Source organism: Thunnus albacares, chromosome 13 (assembly GCF_914725855.1).
Source record: "Thunnus albacares chromosome 13, fThuAlb1.1, whole genome shotgun sequence".
Lineage (NCBI taxonomy): Eukaryota > Metazoa > Chordata > Actinopteri > Scombriformes > Scombridae > Thunnus > Thunnus albacares.
The window spans coordinates 11153345-11174145 of NC_058118.1; the positions used below are offsets into that span (position 1 = coordinate 11153345).

Below are 20801 nucleotides of genomic sequence, written 5' to 3' on the forward strand. Positions count from 1 at the left end.
GCGATGTAAATAATTTAAAATTAAACGTGAATTTGTGTGAAATTCTACATTTATTTCAATAGATTTGTATACATCTGTTGAGACAGAAACCCAAGGAAAGGAAGAAAACATTAAACAAAATTCAATTATGTTATGGCATAAAAGTACTACTATATTTATGAAAGCTTATCAAAAATAAATATTTGATGGGGTAATTTTAATAAATAGCTACCTTGCACAAATGAGAGTGCTTGAGCCTGTTACATTTCAGTATAAAAAAGAGAATATAACTCATTTTCATATGAAATCTTTTACATAAATCATTAAACACATTTTCAGAAAACAGACCATCTTATTTTGTCTTCAATATCCACACCCAGGTATTTTGGAAAGAATGCCGTTTTTTCTATGTAATCCATTCAATGCATAAATCACCATGTGAACTTGCAATTAAAGGAAGAGAAAATGAATGGCATTCATGTGTTTTCCATGTAGTAGCAGTGTTATAAGCTCATGCTGTTTATAATATGAGGCATCTGACCAATTTTGATGTCATGGACTTTTACATGTTTAAATTTGTGGAATACATCAAAAAGTGTTTTACTACCTATTACTACAGAAAGAAATGCAGTCATTGAAAAGTCATTGATTTGCATCAGTGGAAAGCTGGATCTCAGGCTTATGTTTGTCCATAAAATACAATAAATTGTGCCAGATATGCTTCTTCCTCTGCTCAGACTGTGCCTGTGGTCAGTGCTTAAATTTTTTAAAACCACTTGATGTAGCGTGACTTGAAGTCATTATGTGACTCTGATGCCACAGAGCATCTCAGACAGTGAAACTGGTTCAGAGGAATGAGGCTCGTGCAGGATGGACACCCATCATTAAGCACACATGCAGCCCACATGCTCTCATTCAGATTCTCAGAGGTCTCACCAGGTCAAAGTGAAGTTCAATTCAAGGTCATAAACTGGGGGATTGCAGGGATGTGAAATGAAAAAACAATAGATACAGTTATGTCAAATATGAATCTTAGACATTAAACATATCTAGAGCACTTTTGTTCAACTGTCACTAAGTAGCCTTTAGAAGAAGTTTCCTCCAATTTGTGCAACAAGTATGAGTCACCAATGTAAATATCACATGTCACTGGAGGCTTCAACAAGTGTATCATCAAAGGAACTTTTTAATTGATTGGTGATTTGACCAGTGTTGATTCCTTAAAATCATATGTATAACTGTATGTGTGCAGTGACAGCAAACCCTTGAGTCATGCAGCTGTTATCCTAAATGACATCAGCATTTATTTGTGGAAAGTTCAGTAAATGATTGAAACGGGTTATTGTAAATTCACATTATATCAGCGAACAGAAACCTACTGTACCTCTAACACGAAATAGTTTCCAGGTTATCGACCCAGGGCAAATCCCCATATAAAAGTTCTTTGGTATCTCCTCCACGACTTTCAATGTCTATCAGGGCGCACTTTCATTCCTTCCTGCTGTGACTCATTCAGTGTAGTTTCTTGACTAACTGACGTTGAATGAGCTGTGACCTGGGTTCTTACAATTGGGGCCTTAATAGAGGGTGTGTGGCAGTGGGACAGTAAATATAGACATTTCTCAGTTAATTTAAATGGAAAGCTTTAGTCAGAACAGTTTGAGACTCTCAGTATGCTTCAAATAAACAAGATTGTACAATGTGTTGTCTGAAGGCATAATAATAATAATAATATTTTTATTTGAATAGCCCTTTTTTAAGCTAGCAGCACAAGTGCTTTCCACTGGCAAGCATTTCTACTTGTTCCAACTTGTCCATTAGTTACCAGTTTTGTGCCCCCTCAAGTAAAGTGGTGCATCATACTGAGTGGTTACTGAGTACTGAATCACTACGTCATGATAACCTATCCATTAGTTACCCATTTTGTGCCCCACCACTCTAGCGTACACAAACTTGGTAAGTAGAGAACAGGTGATGATTCAGTGTGCAATAACAACACTGTATGGTACACCACTTTACTTGTGGAGACACAAAAATAGAAAATAATAGGTGGGTAATAATGAAGTAATGATTTGTTATTGCTTAAGTGCCATTGAGCACATTATTCAGAAATAATTAATAACTATGCATTAAGTAAATAACCATTATAAGGATTCACAGATACCCATGAACAATTAAATACATATTAGTTCATTAACATAATACACTTGTTTCTCACTTAACTAATCATTAACTAATCATCAGCTACTCTATAAAATTTGATTAGGAGTGACTCAAGAGCCGCCAATCAACTAATGGTTTACTAGCAGTTAGTTCCTCATTTGTTCCTCATTTGTTCCCTGGTAACTACTCAAAATTTTGTGTACCTTATTGCAAAGTGTTACTGATCAGACAAATAGGGATAATGGTGGACACTTTTTTAGACAGTCTTCCCTCAAAAGCATTCATGCCGTTGCACTCCATCATACACATAAAATGTGAAGGAGGTGGTTTAGTGAAGAATGAAAAAAAGAGCTTGAGAGAGGAATTCAAATCCTGCATACTTTCTTGCCTCTTCACACCTGGCCAATCATTGCTTGAAGTTGGTGTGATTGTTGGATTGTCAGTTTTAGAAAATTACAGAAATTGTTGTATGCAGCTCTGCAATTCTACTGCCAGAAAGAGGGTTTCCAACTCTGTTAGATGACCAAACAAGCACTTTGTTTGAATCATACTGAGGCCTTTACAGTCCTCTCACTCCTCCTGAGAAAGCCAACATGTAACTAAATTACATATTAACTTTAAGCACATTTTACACTTAGAAGTATTTGGTGCAAGAGATTAATTTGTGGTGAATGGAATATTGTATTTTGCTAGCTTTTCTGGCAAAAGTTATTAAAACTCCTTGACAAAGATGAGCAAGGGAGATATATTAACAGTTCTCCCCAGTATATGGTTTATGTGCCTACATTTTCCCACATTACCATTTCAATTAAGCAAAATACACTGAGTTAAATTAGTAGAAGCCCTATAATCAACACAAATGAATACTGACACAAAACTTATCAAAATTGCCAAAGCCAAAGGCATTTTCATTGTACAAATTTGACAGGACCAAAAGCAGCATATTAATGTCAAATAAATGTGGAGAATCTTGCAGCTTGTGTTGTGGAGTTCACAATTCTTAAAAAGATTCACTCAATAAAGAAGCTGTCTGGTGCAAAATGAGCTGTCTCTATGTGACAGATTAATAGAAATTATCCCTCAATATAAACCCATGGCTAATGACACAACTTGAGACTCCACACTCCCCCTCAAAAACCCTAAAGCAAAAAATAAAAAAATAAAAAATAAAAAAGCAACTATCATATGGGGCATTCAGGTAGAATCTTAAAACAGCAGGACAACAGGAGATCTGTCACATTTTCATACATGAACAGGTGATAATTAGGATTCCTTCCTCAGACCAAAATCCTGCTCTGCTGAGCTCAGAGCATCTGTGAAACATAGCTGCTGGCTAGGTTGAGCAGGCTGCAACCCATGACCACCCACAACTGCAGAATTACTTGCAGGAAACTGATAAGATTTTTATAGTAACAAAACGCGAACGAATTGTAAATTAGTATCTTCCATGTGGCCTATATTTGCCATTGCCATCTGAAGCTTATTCTTTACTGTAATACAAAACAGGCCTGGTTTTACTGAGAATAGAAAATAAGCATATTTTAATACTGAAAGGAATAGAAATAGAAACCCTAACCCTAAAGCAGGCCATTAAAGACTCTCAACACATTTTTCACACTTTGGTTTCTGTCAAACGTGATGAAGTTGATTTTGATGTCAGTGATAAAGGGTTCATTTCCTGTTTGAAATGAGGCCACATTATAGCTACAGTTTTGTGCATACAGGGCAATGTTTACTGACTACAACTTTGTCAATCAATCAACTAGAAAAAGATCAAAATCATTTGAATAATACAGAAATAATCAATATGCACTAAAACTATTCAACAAGTTTTTGACTATTTTTGTCTGTAAAAGATCTTTTCTTGGTCAACACTGACTGTTTCAATACTTAACTTTTATAATTGCACCTGTAATGTACTCCTGTGTGTCCAGAGTCATCGGTCAACACATTTCAAATGTTCAAATGATTGTAAAAGACATAAGCATAACAATTTTTCACTTCCAAAAAGTAATGTACGTACTCTTCTTCCATTTCCCCAAAGTAGTCTCTTAATAGCTGGTTAAACACACACAGCTAGCTTCACGCACAATTAATCACACGGTGAGAGCCATTTAACTGCAGGGAGGCAGATCACAAAGATACTGCCTGAGTGGTTGTTGTTTCCAGAGCTGGACGTCAGGTCACCTCTCCTGCCTGACTGGTCAATAAAGTGCATTAGAAAAAGCTAGGTGGGTGGCTGCTGAGTGGGGTTAAACGGACGCCCGCTGTCTCTTATTTGTTTGCCTGGGGCACATCTTGTCAGCTTCATTGGTTTTAAAACACGCACTCTAACATATGACTTTCACTAAAGAATGACAGAAAATTTGACATTTTGGGGAAATTGATTGATACCATTCTCATATCTGTCCAATACATATAAAGCTTGAGCCAGGTGACAGAGTAGCTTAGCATAAAGACTGGAAACAGGGAAACAACTAGCCTGGCTCTGTTCTGAGTTTAAAAATTAGCTTACAGACAACTCTCAGTAAAACTACAACTTCTTGTTTTTACATTTACATACATTTTTTTTTACATTAATTTGTGAGCTTTAGAGATGCTGGTAGGCATATTTTTGTAACCTTTGGACAGAGGCATGCTAGCTGTTTCCTCCTGTTACTAGTCTTTCCAACCATCTACTGGCTCTAGCTTCATATTTAGCGTAAAGGCATGAGAGTGGTATTGATCTTTTCATCTAATTTGCAAGAAAATGAAAAAGCATATTTCCCCAAAATGTCAAACTATTCTTTTGAAATATTCCAATGTTTTTGCTGCCCCCTGTTTTCAAAGATTGTATTTATTCAACAAGCTCTTCTCTAGTTTTTTAATTATTATGTTAAATGTTTTATACATAATATAGATGCATCAATATTCATATGTGTTACATTTCTGTTTGTGTGACATTGTGCATTGCATTTGACAGCATCAATCTAATGCCTAAAACATCAATATAAAATGCTGAGACTGAAACTACAGAACAGTGAATATAATTTGTGAGTAACCCTTTTATTAAACAACATTCATCTTATTGACTCTGAATGTAAGTTGTTCTGCAGCACAACACATCACAGACCAGATGAGATTTTCTGTTTGTTTCACAATCACTAATGAGGCAGATGTAGTTTAAAGTTGTCCTACTGTGCTCCCACTTCTGGTTGATTCTCTTAAGTGACAGCAGCAGTAAAAGCAGCAGACCCTCTATTAAAGGACCAGTGTGTAGTGTTTAGTGGCATTTAGCAGTGAGGTTGCAGATTGCAACCAACTGAATACCCCTCCCCCTGTTATTCCAAGAGTGGCCATGAAATTCATGAAAAGCCCTCTCTGGAGCCAGTGTTTGGTTTGTCCGTTTTGGGCTATGGTAGAAACATGGTGGTGCAACAATGGCGGCAGGCTCCGTGGCCGAGGACCCGCTCCCTATGTAGATATAAAGGATTCATTCTAAGGTAACGAAAACACAACAATTCTTATTTTCAGGTGATTATTCACTAATTAAAACATACTTATAAATATTGTATTCAATTTCTGCCAAGTCCGTTCTGCTAGATGCCACTAAATTCTACACAATGGACCTTTAACATCTGCATGAGGTGGAAGATCAATGCTTGTTTAATGCACCTCAGAGTTGATAGAGATGATTCCTGCCATGCTTGTATAAATAAGGTGGGCCTTTGGTGATAGTTTCTCCCAGAGGGGGGGAGCAGTGGCCTGGAGGAGCTGCACAGTGAGCTGGGGCCGGGGCTAATTTATCTGTGTGGCCCAGGCACAAAGCCCAATTAGGTGGTTTGAGCCTTTGGAGCTTTGCTAATATAAAACACAATATGCACATGCACGCCAAGCATTGCAGCTGCGATGCATCTCTGTGTCTCTCAGGGGGAGGCCAGGATGAAGGATTAATTCATGATGAGATTAACCTGGCAGCAGCCTGCTGATCAGTGCCATCATGTGATGCTTGAACAGGAAATCGAGAAAATCAGGTTGGTGGTATGGGTGCAAACATCTCTGGTCACCTGTAACTCAAGGCTGGATCTTGGCAAAGTCCATGCAAAAGAATCAGCTGGTGCCAATTTAACTAATTGTTCAAATAAGATGTTTATATATCATAGGAAGCTATAGTGTGTTGATTTGATGTATGAGCACAAGCAGAGACTTAGTAGAGGAACCTTTGAAAGGTAAAAGATTGACAAGATGATAGATGGCATTTGGTGTAAAATGTCAAGGTATAAGGAGTGCAAGTAAGCAGTAATCTGCTTTTTTGTAGTTTCCTGTTATTAGAATATTTTGATTTGCAAACTGCAAGAGAAGCAGTCTACCTCAGCATAAAAGGAAGCTATACAGTATTTGAGAGGGGCTTTTTGTTGTAATGATGTAGAATTAAAGGTTATTTATAAGTACAGGAAGCCAAGCACAGTATTTTTATTTGTTCCTTTCTACTTCAAGCCCATGTCATTTCCATGCAGACAACATTTCCACTGCTTTCTGTAATCTGCAGTGTGTTTATGATCACAGGAAGTGACATCAGGTAACAGTTTATATTACCTGTGTATTGCAAGGGACATTGCTTTTTTTATGCACACAATTTTGAAAAAAAAAAAAAGAATGCTTCATAATAAATCCTTCTCTCTGAAGGGTCCCATTTCTTCTTGCTACCCTCTTCCTCCCCCAACAACTCTTGTTCATTTATACCCTTTAACTTCACTTTTGTGTGAACCATCACAAATTGAAAATCACCACAATGTGACTCCTCACAAAAAAGTGCCTGACCAAGTACACACAGAATTTTCAGCATGATCAACCACCAGTGTAAGTAAGTCACACTCTGAGTTGATGTACGTGTGCCATTAAAAGAAAAGGCTCTTAGTTCTACATCACTGTGAGTAACATTTAGTTGGCAAAGCTGCATTTCCCTTTTCATGCATGATTAGAGGCCCAACAATTGCAGCCATCGTCTACCTCATAAAAGTTGCAGAAATGTAAACCTCCCTCTGATGGACTCTGATCACCACAATTGTTGAAAATTACATAATTGTGAATACTGTAGAAGCCTGTGTGTGTGAGAGAGAGAGACAGAGATTGAGGTAGACATCGTCCTCGTGGCAAACATCAAGCACAGCGCTGCCTCTGGGCTACAGTTAAGTAGTTGTCCTCACCTGATCTGGGTTTCCCCTTCTGATGTGACTGATCCTGCTCAAATACCAAGCTAGTTTCAACTTTTTATGATGGTTTATGGAAGTTAATCTTCAAATTCATCCAAGCATGGTTTGACTTGTCATAGCTGGAGAAGCACAAGTTTAAAACAAGTAGCAATACCACAGTGTAAAAATACTCCTTTGCAAGTCATTACAAGTCATTAAGTAAAAGTAGCCTACAGAAGTATTATCATCAAAAAGTAACTACTTTATATTTTGCTGGGTAGATTGATCTGTGACAATGCATCATAGTTCATAAGTCAATCTATTTGCAAAGTAACTAGTAACTACAAGTGTCAAATACTGAAGTACAAAGTATATATTTTACCCCTTAAATGTAGTGAATGCTTCAAATACAAAATGTATAGGATAAAAAAAAATTATATAAAATATAATACATATTAGATGTATCAAGTATCGTAAAATGTAAATACTCAAGTACAGTACCTCAAAATTGTATTTCAGTACACTACCTGAGTAAAAGTACTTAGTTACTTTTCGCCACTATACAGGTGTAAGTAACAACATTAGTGATGGCTTTGTTCAGTTTAAGCGTTGCAGTAAAACATGGAGTGATCATGCACATCTATACTATACCAGCAGCCTGGAACTGAATAGAGTGAAGCCATTATTAAAGATAATAATTACACCTGTGTTTTTCCTGCTATGTCTGCTGTCAAATAGACCCATAGAGCGCATCCTGATACATATGGGGTCTCACCTATATTACCTCAATATCATGAATATACTGTATGTTTGTACTGTTAAATGTTGGTGCAAAAACAATAGTCCCCTCTGCAGGACAAAAACTGGAAGCACTGCCACAAAAAAAAGACAAATATAGGAACCCAATGTTTTAGTGACATCTAGTGTAAAAAGGATGTTGTGTTTGAGGCGTGTTAGATACACAACAGAGCTTCAGGCCGGGAATTGAGAGTAAACTTTTAATTAATCTATTTTCTATACTGATTAAATTGTTTTCAGCTGCAGTCTATCCCAGCATGGCTTAGTTTGTGAATCCAGGTGTGGTTCTTTTCCTATTCCAATATTTGTTTTTCGTTGCAGTTTAAAGACTTCACATGTAAGTATATTCTTTTTATACAAAATGTACATAGATATTAGCAGCAGGAGTATGTTTTATATTATATTGCATTACATTATATACATATATGTATTGTATGGAAATTGTGACTTGTGCAGAGAAAATACAAGAAACATTTACAGTGTATTTATACCTTTATTTGTTACTATAGTTTTGCTATAGCATTTAGCACACCTTTGGTGATAGAACACTTGACTTGTCTATTTGAAAAATATAAAGATATCTTGATAACAAGTGCTTCTTTGCAAATAATACTAAGCAGCATAGCTTCTGATGACGGTGGCAACATAAAACTGAAGTGCACCGTGGACATAATTCATGTTAAAAATGTGACATCAAAGTATAAAAAACAACAATAGCAAGGTAGAATGACGTAAGCACCATAAAAAGAGCCCACAAATGCCCTTAACGTGTGTGTGTTTAGACAGTGTGGAAAGCATGTACAATTTTATGTGAACATAAAATATTAAAATGAAAACAGCTTTAAAAAAACACATAGAGCTGCAATATTCTTTCATACTACACATGTACTGTGTACATTATTTCATGCATACTAGTACAGGAGCAATGGCTAATTTAAACACTCCAGGGTTATTAGAGTGCATTTCAATATTTGCTGTGCAAAACATTTAATTTCCACCAAGTCTTATTCTCGCCATATTCATTCTTAGCTATGTCTGTCCATCAGTTATTACTTAAGAAATAGGCTAAATCATTGGCTGGGTCGTGGATTTTTTTTCCCTCTCTCTCTCTCTCTGTTTGTCCCAATTGGTTAATATTATTGTTCTAATTCAAAGTTCATTACTTTTTGCTAGTTTAATCTGTCTTTTTCCCTCACTCATGACTTAACACGGCGAAAATTACATGTAAGACATCTATTTTTTTTTTTTCACTTGTACTGACTCCACTGGAAATGTAATTTCCCATCCAATAACCAGATCTTTGCAGAAAAGAGAGAGACAAAAAAAAGAAATGTTCTATGTCAGTCAGTCACACATATATATGTTTTTTAGGCTGCAGGGCACTCAGTGAAACATGGTGCAAGTCTTGAAGTAACGAATAATCATCCTAATCATCTCATGAATTTGTCTCTTATTGCTGCGGGGCCGGTGGGCGTGCGGGCACACTGATATTGATATATAGAAGTGCAGAATTAAGTGGCAGAGGTTTGTTATTTGACCTCTTTTTGCCACAACCAGATGAAACACACATGGGGCTCCAGTATGCAGATAACTCCTTAATATCCATTTAAAGGTTACAGTACTGATGGTATCTGAGATTAGCAAGCAGCAAAGGCAGTGACTGAGCAATTAGTCGTTACTATTATTCAAAAGTCATAATATTCAGAATACTTGTCTAGGTTACAGTGTAGTTTAACAAACTGGTGAGACTGTAATATAATCCAAATTAAAATAAGGGGGTGAGGTGACAGGAAGCTGCAACAGTTTTACTCTTTAATAGATCTGTAGCACAATGAATCAAATCAAAGGACTCTCCACATTTTACATACAGCTGTATGTTGCAAGAGCACCAGATCTATGTGTTGTGATGAACTCCAATACTGTAAGCAAACACATTTGTGTTCAGAACAGCAATAAAATGCAATATAAATCTATAAGAAGGATTTGTTTTTCTTTAAAAAACTAAATGATTGTTTGTATCCAGACAGCACCCTGATCATGACAACGGACAAAAAATGTCTTGAATCAGCTATTTTATGATAGCGATCATAACAACAAAATAAACACTGTTCACTGTTGCATTTGTTTTCACTGTCTTTTATGTTAATATCATGATTTCCTTCCAGTCCTAACAGCCTTGGAGTTGACTTGATTTTTTTCACTGTCATTTGTTCAGAGGGGTTTTAATGCCCTATGAAATTATGATTAATTATGATGCTGAGTCAGCCACCAGCCATTAAACCAGAGTTAGTCACAAACCATGTTTAAAAAAAGTCCAGTGAGTCCTGTGAAAGAGAGAGTTCAGGGACTCAGAAGCCCCACAGCCACAGGAAGTGACATCACCAGTGACAAAAGCCATGGCGCAGATTTGAACATCACGCTTATTGCAGAGCAGATTGGAAGAATCCCTGTAAGGAAACAGAATGTGAGTTTAGATGTTGTTTCTATTGCTGTTTGGAGGAACCAAATCAGAAGTTGAAGCGGACTCTACTCACTGTGATGGACGGCCATGCTATTCTCTTTCCAGGTGGTGCCTTGGTAAACCCTGCAGGTGTAGGTGTAAGGCTTCTCATCAGCCATCGGGGCCCAGGTGAGGCGGCACAGATTAGGAGAGACCAGGCTGACGTTGCTCCTCCTGCGGTCCTCAGTGGACACATAGATGACAGCGTTGGGGTAGGTGCTGCCCACCAGACGGCTGTCCTGCCGATACTCACAGTAGGGGCCTGGGATCTGGTAGGTGGGTGGGAACTCACAGTCCACTCTGACGTTTCGCTCCAGGTACGTTAGACACGGAAACATCTGAGGGCCACGTGGAGTGAACAGAAATGTGGATACCGAGCTCACTAAAACAGATGCAAACAATAAAACACCAAGAAGTTAAACTCAGAAAACACAAAATGTTCTACAATACTTATAGCATATAGTATTAGCATGTAATATTTTTTCATGAAAGAAATGCTGTTAAACATAAAGCCAAAGCAACACAATGGCAATATAGCAGAGACACTTTTGGCAGCTTTTTCTTAATCTCAAGCTCAAGTTCTATCATTTTGCATGTGGATCATGAGTCACAGCCACCAATTTGTACTTTTTTTAAGGTACTTTGTGTTGTAATTAATTTAGGTCTTTGCAGATATTTGTTTTCATTTTAAGTATTAAAAGTTAAAGTAAAACATCTTTATTATATCCACTGTGATTTAATATGTTAAGAGAATGAACATGGGAAAAGTCCAAGAGGCTGATGAAACCTACATTGGCTACTAGTTTCACCCTCTTCTCATCACCATCTCAGGTCAGTGTAAAGACATGACTTAGGTTCTAAGTCACCACATCATTTTGTGACTAAGCAGGTGTTTTTAAACCTTCTCCATTTGGATTACATAACCTCATGAAACTTTACTGATCTCTGTGGTGAAATAAAGTAATGACACAATTCTGCAGTATTTTTGGACTTTGGGCTGTTTTGGAGGAATCAAATCTGGACCTGATCTCTTTATGACTTACATTTTTAATTACAACCCAGGTATTTTTTTAATTACCTTCTATGCAACAATCCACCTCTTTGATATAATCATCCACACTAAGCTTTTATAAATTACACATGAAACAGGTGAATGCCCAACATCTAACTTTTGGCCACAACAATAACAGTAACATGCCAGTCTTAAAAGATAAATGAATAAAAATCAGAATCGCACATACTGTGACTTTGAGTTTGATGTGTTATCATTATCCTGCCAAACAGGAGGCAGGCCGTGGCGAACAGGTGAAGCTCCATGGCGAATGATATCTGTCCGATCAGATCAATAACCTTCACAGCACAGTACAGACCTGCATGACAGAGTTCAACATGGAACATCATGAAAAAGTTTCAACATGCAGAACCTGACTAACACAAGTGATTAAAGCAGAAAAACACAAGATGCCTATCACAGTAAACATGCAAACAAAGCACAAACTGCATCATATATTTTTGTATCCACCATAGCGCAATAATAGCGGGTCTGTGTGTGTCGATCTGGCTGGGCTGCAGAGGAGACTACGCCTATGCAGTGACTTTGCACTGCAGCAAACTGCCGACTTATGCGCACATCTTGTCCCTACTGCAGGTGAGAGAGCCATACAGCCATGCAGACATATATCTCCGACAGATCTGAAAATGTTAGATTTGCTATAATGACACGTCTGAGCCTTATTTTTTTTTTTTTTTACCCTGCAGATGAGACAGCCCGGCCTACCTGGTAGTTGGTCCCTATCCTGAGCTGCGCCTGTGTGCCAGTATGCAGAGCAGCATCCGCAGCATCCGCAGCATCAGCAGAGCAGCGCTGACTGATGACTGCCGAGGATCCAGTTATTGTACGTCTGCACTCACACACACATCGGCTGTTATAAAAAAAAAGAAAAGACTATATCTTCAATGCACTGATCCACGAGCAGGGATCCAGCAGCAGTGAAATTTGAGAAGGAATCTCTGGGTTTAATTCCACTTTCTTTACATTTGTAATCTAACACAGTCACTGCTCTGAGATTTCATGATCATCACGAACAACTAGAAACTCCTCATGTGGGACGCAGACTTGATGAGAGATCTTTAAATATAAAGATCTCTCATTACAATTACATTATAAAGTTGGAACGTGGGTCTGTGTTGAAATGTTGGTGAACATAATGCATTATTGTTTTAATGGGCAGAAAACTATCATTTTGCTTTTTCACTGCTCCCACCCATATACTTATTTCTGGGGGAGCTGTCATGTCTCGGTGCAAAACAAGAGTTCCCTCTGCAGGACAAAAACTGGAAGCACCACAACAAATAATAACTAAATAACAAAACCAGCGATCGATGTTTTGGTGACATCTAGTGTAGAAGAGAGGTTTAGGTGGTGCATGCTGCACAGGCTCAGGCATTCAAACCCCACATGGCTGACAAAAAAACACGTTTTGACGTAATCTAAACTTGTGCCTCACATTTTCCATAACATTCACTTCAGGCCTGTGGAGGGTTTGAACTTACCGAAAGTTAACAATAACTGCAATAGTTTCTCCACTGCGACTTTGTTTTCATTAGAGACAGGGTAGTTAACTGTGACTTGCAAACCCAGATGTGATCCTCTGTTTGTTGCAGTTTAGAGATGCACTAACAGAATGTAGACTACTTACATATTTGGACTGATTTAAGAGAAAAGAGAAACGCAGGAAACTTTTATTGTGCAAAAAATATCGATTTGTTAATATATAATTTAGTACACTTTTGGTGGTAAATTGAATAAACAAAAAAAACCCTCACTTGATGATAGAAACACCCGTTCAGAGCACAAAAACTATTGTAATGGTGGACTTCTACTCTAGATGCACTCAAAAATCATTAGCAATCAACCCACAATCAACCCATATTGCTTAGTTGCTTTCTACATTTTACATCTTTTTCATTGTAATATGATGTTGTCATTGCTGTTGTTTGTCATTATTTTTGTTTGTTTGTCTATTTGCTTGATTTGTCTTTTATTTATTTATTTTTTCCTTCCCACTATGTCTTGTCAACAATATCACCAATGAATAAAGTGATGCTTTAAAACACATATATATTTTATAGTATTTTAACAAAACTATTGATATAAAAACAAGGAGTCAGTCCAGAGTGGTTCGTTCAATTCATTGGATTAACGGGTTGAGTTGAATATTCTGTGTACATACATCAGTAGGATGCATTATAAACTGATTCTACCATTAGTAAATCAGAACAGTATTTCCCCGTTCAATTCCCCTTTTCCCACCTGATGACATTCAGATCTGAATTTCCTTTTTGAAAAAATCCTGAGTAAAAGCTGTATATATTTCACGATATTTTGACATGTGTAAGTAATATAACATCTCATGTTTATTTTAACACACAGTTTAAACACAAATTATGCACTTTAACAATGTGATTGATAGATTAAAATGTGCCTTACGCTTCCTCCTTGCTTCACCGTCGGGTGTGGCTCTACTGCAGTTTGTGCATTTGAGAAGAGTCAGAGAACAGTCATCATAGATCTAGACATCCTAGAAAAGTTATGTCCACTGGAATGGTCAGGGGATCTGATGATCGGATGAAATAGACTGAGCTGACTGAAATTAATGTATTGCCTGTCTGTGTTACATATATGTAGCAGGTGACTGACCTTTTTTCAGGATTTTTTTTGGGTAGGCCTACATATTTTTTTTTACAACTGTGAATAGCATAAATTAGAGCTGTACTAATCAATATTTCTTGTTTGAAAAATTGATCAAATGATTAAGTGTAATGAGAACTCTGCATTTCTTATCAGCTCTACTGGGTGTTTTAGCCTCTATTGACTCATTGTTTTGGTTTTTGTGATCCACAAAGTCTCTCTCCTCAACCTTACTTTCAGAAAGCTGTTTCCAGTGAAAAAAACCTTGATAAATTCACTTTATGTACAATAATCTGCACACCAACAGACATACAAAGTTAGACACTAACTGTTAAACATAAACGCTTCACTGTGTTATCATCATCTTATCAAGTAGATTTAACAGTCAAATGCCAGTTTGAAGAAAGTAAATAAATAAATAATACAAGTGATGATGATTGTTACTGTATCTGTCCCATCAGATCAATAACCTTTACAATAAAATATGTCCTGGCAAAGTTAAACGTTGGACATGCCCCAAAATACCATCAGCGATTAAAGCAGAAAAACACATGTTGCTTCGATCTGGAGAGAGACACATGCGCCATAAATAACTGTATTGATAGTGCAATAATAATAGTAGGCCTGGATGTTGTTTTACACCTGTACTAAAGGATCCATGCAATGTCTTTACACTGTATCTAGAATCACTGGGCCTATTGCTCGTTTTACCATGTTCCAAGTTCATAGGCCACTTAATCTGCAGAGTATCTTAGTTTTGACTCGTGTTCCACTGAATTAAATTCACTTTTCTTGTGAAACCCAATGTACACACAAGTGCACAGGAGGCAGGGAAAATGTTGAATGAAAATTTATTTGCAGTCACATAAAGCCTGGTCTGTAACCAACTTGAAGTTGTATTCCAAACTGTAACACACATTTTATCACGGTTATACACGTACATTTTACATGTTGTAGAGGTCAAAAACTTGTTTCAATTTGTTCCAAACTTATTACAGATTCCTCTATATCCTAGCAGCACATTTTTTTAGGGCAATATTGCACATGCGCAATAGAATTACGTTACCTTAAACCACTGTCACAAACAACAAAAATATATATTATTGCATTCTAGACTCAAGAACACAAAAATTGCAAGTAATCCTCAAAATACACTTGACCTGTACATATTCTGTGGATTAACTGTTGCATAAACTTAAATAATGCTAGAACATATATAGCATGTGATTACAACAGACACAATTTACTAAATATTAATATTTGCCTAAGTGGCTCTCACAGGGTCATATGACATGAACACTATTGAAAAATTGCATTGCAGTATCCATAAAAAGTATATATATATATATATATATATATATATATATATATATATATATATATATATATATATATATATATATATATATAACATATTATCCAGTCTAAAGAGGTGTGCCTTATGTGGTACTTGAAGGAATTTTTGGGTTGTGTCAATCAGGTGTGAATGGAATGGGAAAAAAAAAATATTATTTTAAAAGTCATTTGAGCTGTTATTTATTGATGGTCCCTAATTAATCATCCCAGCTGTTCTTTAGAGCTTTTTTAGAGCGTCTGAGGAGGTTTATTTTATAGACTGGAGCTGAAGGTCCAAGATTCAACTGTGTGTTGTGTGTTCGTGTATGAAGAATTTACTGACACAAGTCACCAGCTTTGACCTCCCAGCAGGTTTATTTTTTGACACTTTTACAGCTATACAGGTATTATATAATAATTAATGTAGGTATGCAGATAAAGGAATACAGTAGTTCAATGTTTTGGTAAATATGCATATTCACCTTCTTGCCGACAAGAGAATATATCTTCAGTATGAAGCTACAGCTAGCAGCTGGTTAGCTTAGCTTAGCATAAAGACTGTAAACAGGGGGAAACATCTAGCCTGACTCTGTTCAAAGGTAATAAAATCTGCTTACCAACACCTCAAAAGCTCACAGATTAACAAGTTATAGCTCGTTTGTTTAATTTGTACAAAAATGTGTCACAAAAGTGTAACAATGACACCTTGTGGTTTTAGGAGGGTCGTTCTGAGCAGGACTATTTTTTGGCTGGGGGCAGTGAATTCCTGGGGTCTTGTCACTGTGAGGTTGCCGGGCAACCACCAGAAAAGTCCAGGAAGTCACTGCACCCGGCCAAGACCTAGTCCTGCCAGAATTTCCCAAATGTTGAATTGTTCCTTTATGATAAGCCTTTTAGCAGAATATTCAAACACAATATAATTCTATGTCTTTTAGTTTATATGATGTGTTTTTTGGATTTTACATTGATATATAATTTAATTGTCTGTGAATTTGTATAAAACAATAATATATTTATTGAACATGCTTGGTTGAGAAACTGCTGACATGTAGTTTACTTGCACACTGAATGAGGAAATGTAGCTGCGGAGGTGTCTCAGCTAATCAAACTATCATCACATTTCCTTTTTCTTGGTCACTCAGCAGCCTGAATTTAATCTTTCAATACGGGCCCAGAGGTTTGTGTATTGACACACAAGCCTCTGTCCTTCTGTAAAAGAGGGTAAAAATCAATACATATCCTCATACAATACTGAGAAATGTCCCCAAAGTCCATTGGAGCAGCATTCCCCCTCCCCCTCTGAAATATTTGGTTGAACGCTGGAGTCAGCACTAAAGCAAATATCTGAATGAAGGCGAGAGTACATGTGCATCAAATGAGCAACCAAAACACAGCTGAACTGCTTTATGTGTTTTCTCTGAACATAATGATTACAAGTAGGCAAATAATCAGCCCGTCTTCTCTCAGAGAGGTTAAGCTCTCTATGAAAACTCTAGATTTAGATCCTACTGATGGTTTTGTTTATGAATTTACAATAAATATGCTTTTTATGGTGAAATGTTTTCTCTAATAATGTAAAGGATTTTTTACTTATGTATATAGTTGAATAGGTGGTGTGTAGCCAAAGCACAATCATTTAATTGCATTTAAAAGCACTGCTGCACTATGTATTGTATAATTACAATAAACTGAATGGACACTGAACAGCATCAACAAAACTAAACTAACCGACTGCATCTTTAGACTTACTATTTATACTATACTGAAGGTGCTGTTGATCTCCTATGGAAGGTAACACTTCACTGAATCAGACTGGATTGTATTCGAAAGTGTCAAAAAGAAGAAGGAAATGACTGCACAAACTATAGTCATGAGGAAATACCAAAGTTTAAGAATATGCAAAACGGATAATCTTGTCTGAACAGTAATAGTTTAAGGATTAATACAAATGAGTTTGAAAAAACAATAATTGGACTGAACACTAACAAAACCTGAAAAACAAGAGAATTCATTTGTGTTCCTCCAATATCCTGAAAGCAATACACCTTACTGACTATACTCTGTATCTACTATCCTCAAATAATGCAAATTTCATCATGATGACTTCTGTGCAGAGAAAATGTTCCTGTGTGTTAATTGTTTCATGGAGATGATTGACAAATGCATAATATGCATAATAATTCATAATAATTAACCACTGTTTAGTTTTGAGGGAACCACAACCTGTATGTACATTTTTTACCTTGTATTCCAGACAGCTGAATCATGCACCCAACTTTTTACCCTTGCATCCAATCCAGATGAATGTAAACCCAGGCTATGTTTATTGAAAGGCAACACTTTCCCCTTTCAAACTCTTTTTTCCTTTAAATTGTATGTTTAAAATCACAGGTGGTAAGGTGGTAATTTTTACATTAAAGGATAGTTTCACATTTTTTCAAGTCTGTCATAAGGCAATAGTCAGGTGCCCAAATGAACACTGAAATAGTGCCTGAATCTTGCCGTAATCATGCCTCGTGTAATACTGGTCATTAACAGGATCCCTTCCCAATGCGCTTACAATATAAGTGATGGGGGACAAAACCTACAATCCTCCTTTCATGCAAAAATGTATTTAAAAGTTTAAGCCATCCAAATTAGTCAAATCAAGTGGATATCTTTCAAAGTTACTCTCTTTTTAGTACCAAATTCTTTTTGCAACTATACTTCCACGACAGGGAAACACTGTCAGAGAGAGATATAGACTACAACTAATCAAGTATTTGACAGCTCCCAATCAGAGCATCATCAGTAAGTCCCGCCCTCTATGAGCCAATCAGAAGGCACTACGTCACTGTAAGTCCTGCCGTCCTGAGTAGCCCCTCTTTGTCCAATCAGAAGGTGCTACATCAAATTCAGAGGAATCAATGAGAGAGGAGATGGGTAGGGTTAAAACTAATCAATAAGAGAGGAGAGGGTTGTTGTATGCCATGCTCTGTGTGTGTGCAGGTTAACCACAGGTCACCAGCTCCAGTCCCGCATGACTAATTAGAGATGGCTGATGATAAAGTGGACCATATGGATTTTGATTTCATGGTATGTGCATGAGCAGGTTAACCACAGGTCATCTGTGGGGAGTTTGCACAGATGTCCAGCAATAAGGAATGAAGATGTAATAATTAGTTGAGAATGAATGTATGGAAGCAAATAAGGGTCATCAGTATTTGAGCTTGTGAAATGATGTTCACACATAATTTCACAGCCTGCGGTTGTGTATCACCTTTGGTGTGAAAAAAAATGCATGCACATATCTGAATGTGTGAATGTTATAAAATTTCGCAGCTGTATAAATATATTGTGCATGTGTGAAAGAGTTTTGTGCACACATATAATTTGCACATGTAAAAATGTTTTGTAGCTGTAGAAATATTTTGTGTATGTGTAATTAAAATTTGTGCAGGAATATTTTCAACAGTGATGTTTCACAAAGTCTGAGAGATGGACACTAATTTGCTGTGTATGCAACACTGAAGTTTCAAGCTACAAGCTGTGAGCGACAAGCACAAATTCTGACCCTGTTTTTACAACTGAATCTACATAATGTCAGTCTGTCCAATCAGAGGACAGATGTTTTCATTGTTTTCATCTTGGTTAATCCCATGGATGTATTTCATGGTTCATCCCCCTGCAGGTCCTGAAAAGTATGATGGACAGTGCAGGCCAGGGCTGTTTTTGCCTGTTTGCATTAAAAGTGATTGCAGTGGGACCCTTAACCACCAGGGGGCCCCTGCGGGGTGGGGTTTTTTGTTTGTTTGTTTTTCACAGACAGGGGTCACCCTTAAATTACTATATTTTATAGCACTTTTATCCTATATTTTTATCCTGCCCATCAGACTGATTTTGTTTACATTAGTTTATCATTGGTTAGATATTATAGCCAAGTCCTGCCCCTCCCCACACAAAGCAGTGGGGAAAAAGGTAATGAGAGCAAAGTGTGTGGAGTGAGTGTGAAACTGTGGATATTGAAAAATGTAAAAAGTTACTAAATGTGTATGTAAAACCAAGTCTTGTGGACAGCAGACGAGTGGAATGACTGAACGACCAATCCAGGGACCTGCATGCTGTGGGATAACTATTCTTTCGTAATGACTTGGTGAGTGAGTTTTGGCTAAGCTGTGTATCTTCTATGCAGAAGTGAGTGAGCTACAGCTGTTACATTTTACTGCTGTGAGATATTACAGTGTTGACCTTAAGTTAAAGGGAAAAACCTGAGATGCAAATGTAGCTCATTTATTTTGTTTTGCTACTTGAGTACTTTTGCACATAATGGTGTTAATGTGCTTAGCAGCATAACAGTTCTAGTTTCATACTGTATCATGTCAAATTGGTGGGTTGGAGTTGGAAAAACACAAGGTCAAAACTACTACTTTGATGAAAAACTCAGAAGTCAGAGGTCCAAGCAGCAAAGTGTTCTTTAATGCCAGCAAAAAAGGAGAGCAAACAGTGCATAAAAGATGAACCAGATCGCTCTGAGGGTTCTAGCCTCAGGGCGTAGGTTTTTATACCCTTGGGTCTGCATAGGTCACACCTATTGTCCATCCTCTTTATCTTAGCCAATTACACCATTATAATTTATCTTTGTCACTCATTGTTGGTGAAAACTCTTCAAGATAGATTTTGAGCTGAACTGGACATGCATTGGCATATTCAGTTCTATCTAGTTATGTCCCCTTTTTTATATACAACTGTTGGGGATCATTTTACACCATTATTGCCAAATTGTCTCCCGACCCTCTTTTTTTTTATAAGTTATTCTTGCCATTTTATACCCTTATTTCTTGATCTCCTCCAGAGTGTATTTTTTTTAAAAAAGGTGAAGACTTTAATGCAAACCCAATCAAAGTGTCATGTAATACAAACACACTCAAATTCATCCAGTGTATGAACTATGATTGAATTAAGAGTCTTTACCACACTTCTGTACCCATATCTTGATTCTATGTGATTTGTAAGAGTACATATACATCATCAATAAGATGATGGTTACTCATTGCTTATAATGCGTATAAGAATCACCCTGCATTGCTTAACATTGTCTGTTAGCACACCATGACTCTCAATGGAAATACACCACAACTGCTGGTGTGATAAACAGTTTTATTTGTACATAAGGAGATAATGTAGA

The 20801-nt window shown here is 37.0% G+C and overlaps 1 protein-coding gene across 2 annotated transcripts; it reads right to left on the minus strand.

Annotated features, from left to right (window-relative positions):
* Nucleotides 1–8591: 8591 nt before the first annotated feature.
* On the minus strand, nucleotides 8592–14131 carry si:ch211-215c18.3. Of its 2 annotated transcripts, XM_044369665.1 has the most exons (5): nucleotides 14102–14131; nucleotides 12389–12533; nucleotides 11853–11981; nucleotides 10646–10993; nucleotides 8592–10558 (listed from the first exon to the last, which is right to left on the minus strand). In XM_044369665.1, the coding sequence occupies exons 3-5, from the start codon at nucleotides 11926–11928 to the stop codon at nucleotides 10452–10454; spliced, it is 531 nt and encodes a 176-aa protein (XP_044225600.1). In that variant the 5' UTR covers nucleotides 11929–11981; nucleotides 12389–12533; nucleotides 14102–14131; the 3' UTR covers nucleotides 8592–10451. The 2 variants fall into 2 exon arrangements, with proteins under 2 accessions (XP_044225600.1, XP_044225599.1); XM_044369664.1 differs by lacking the exons at nucleotides 12389–12533; nucleotides 14102–14131 and adding an exon at nucleotides 12134–12355.
* Between the last annotated feature and the right edge of the window lie 6670 nt (nucleotides 14132–20801).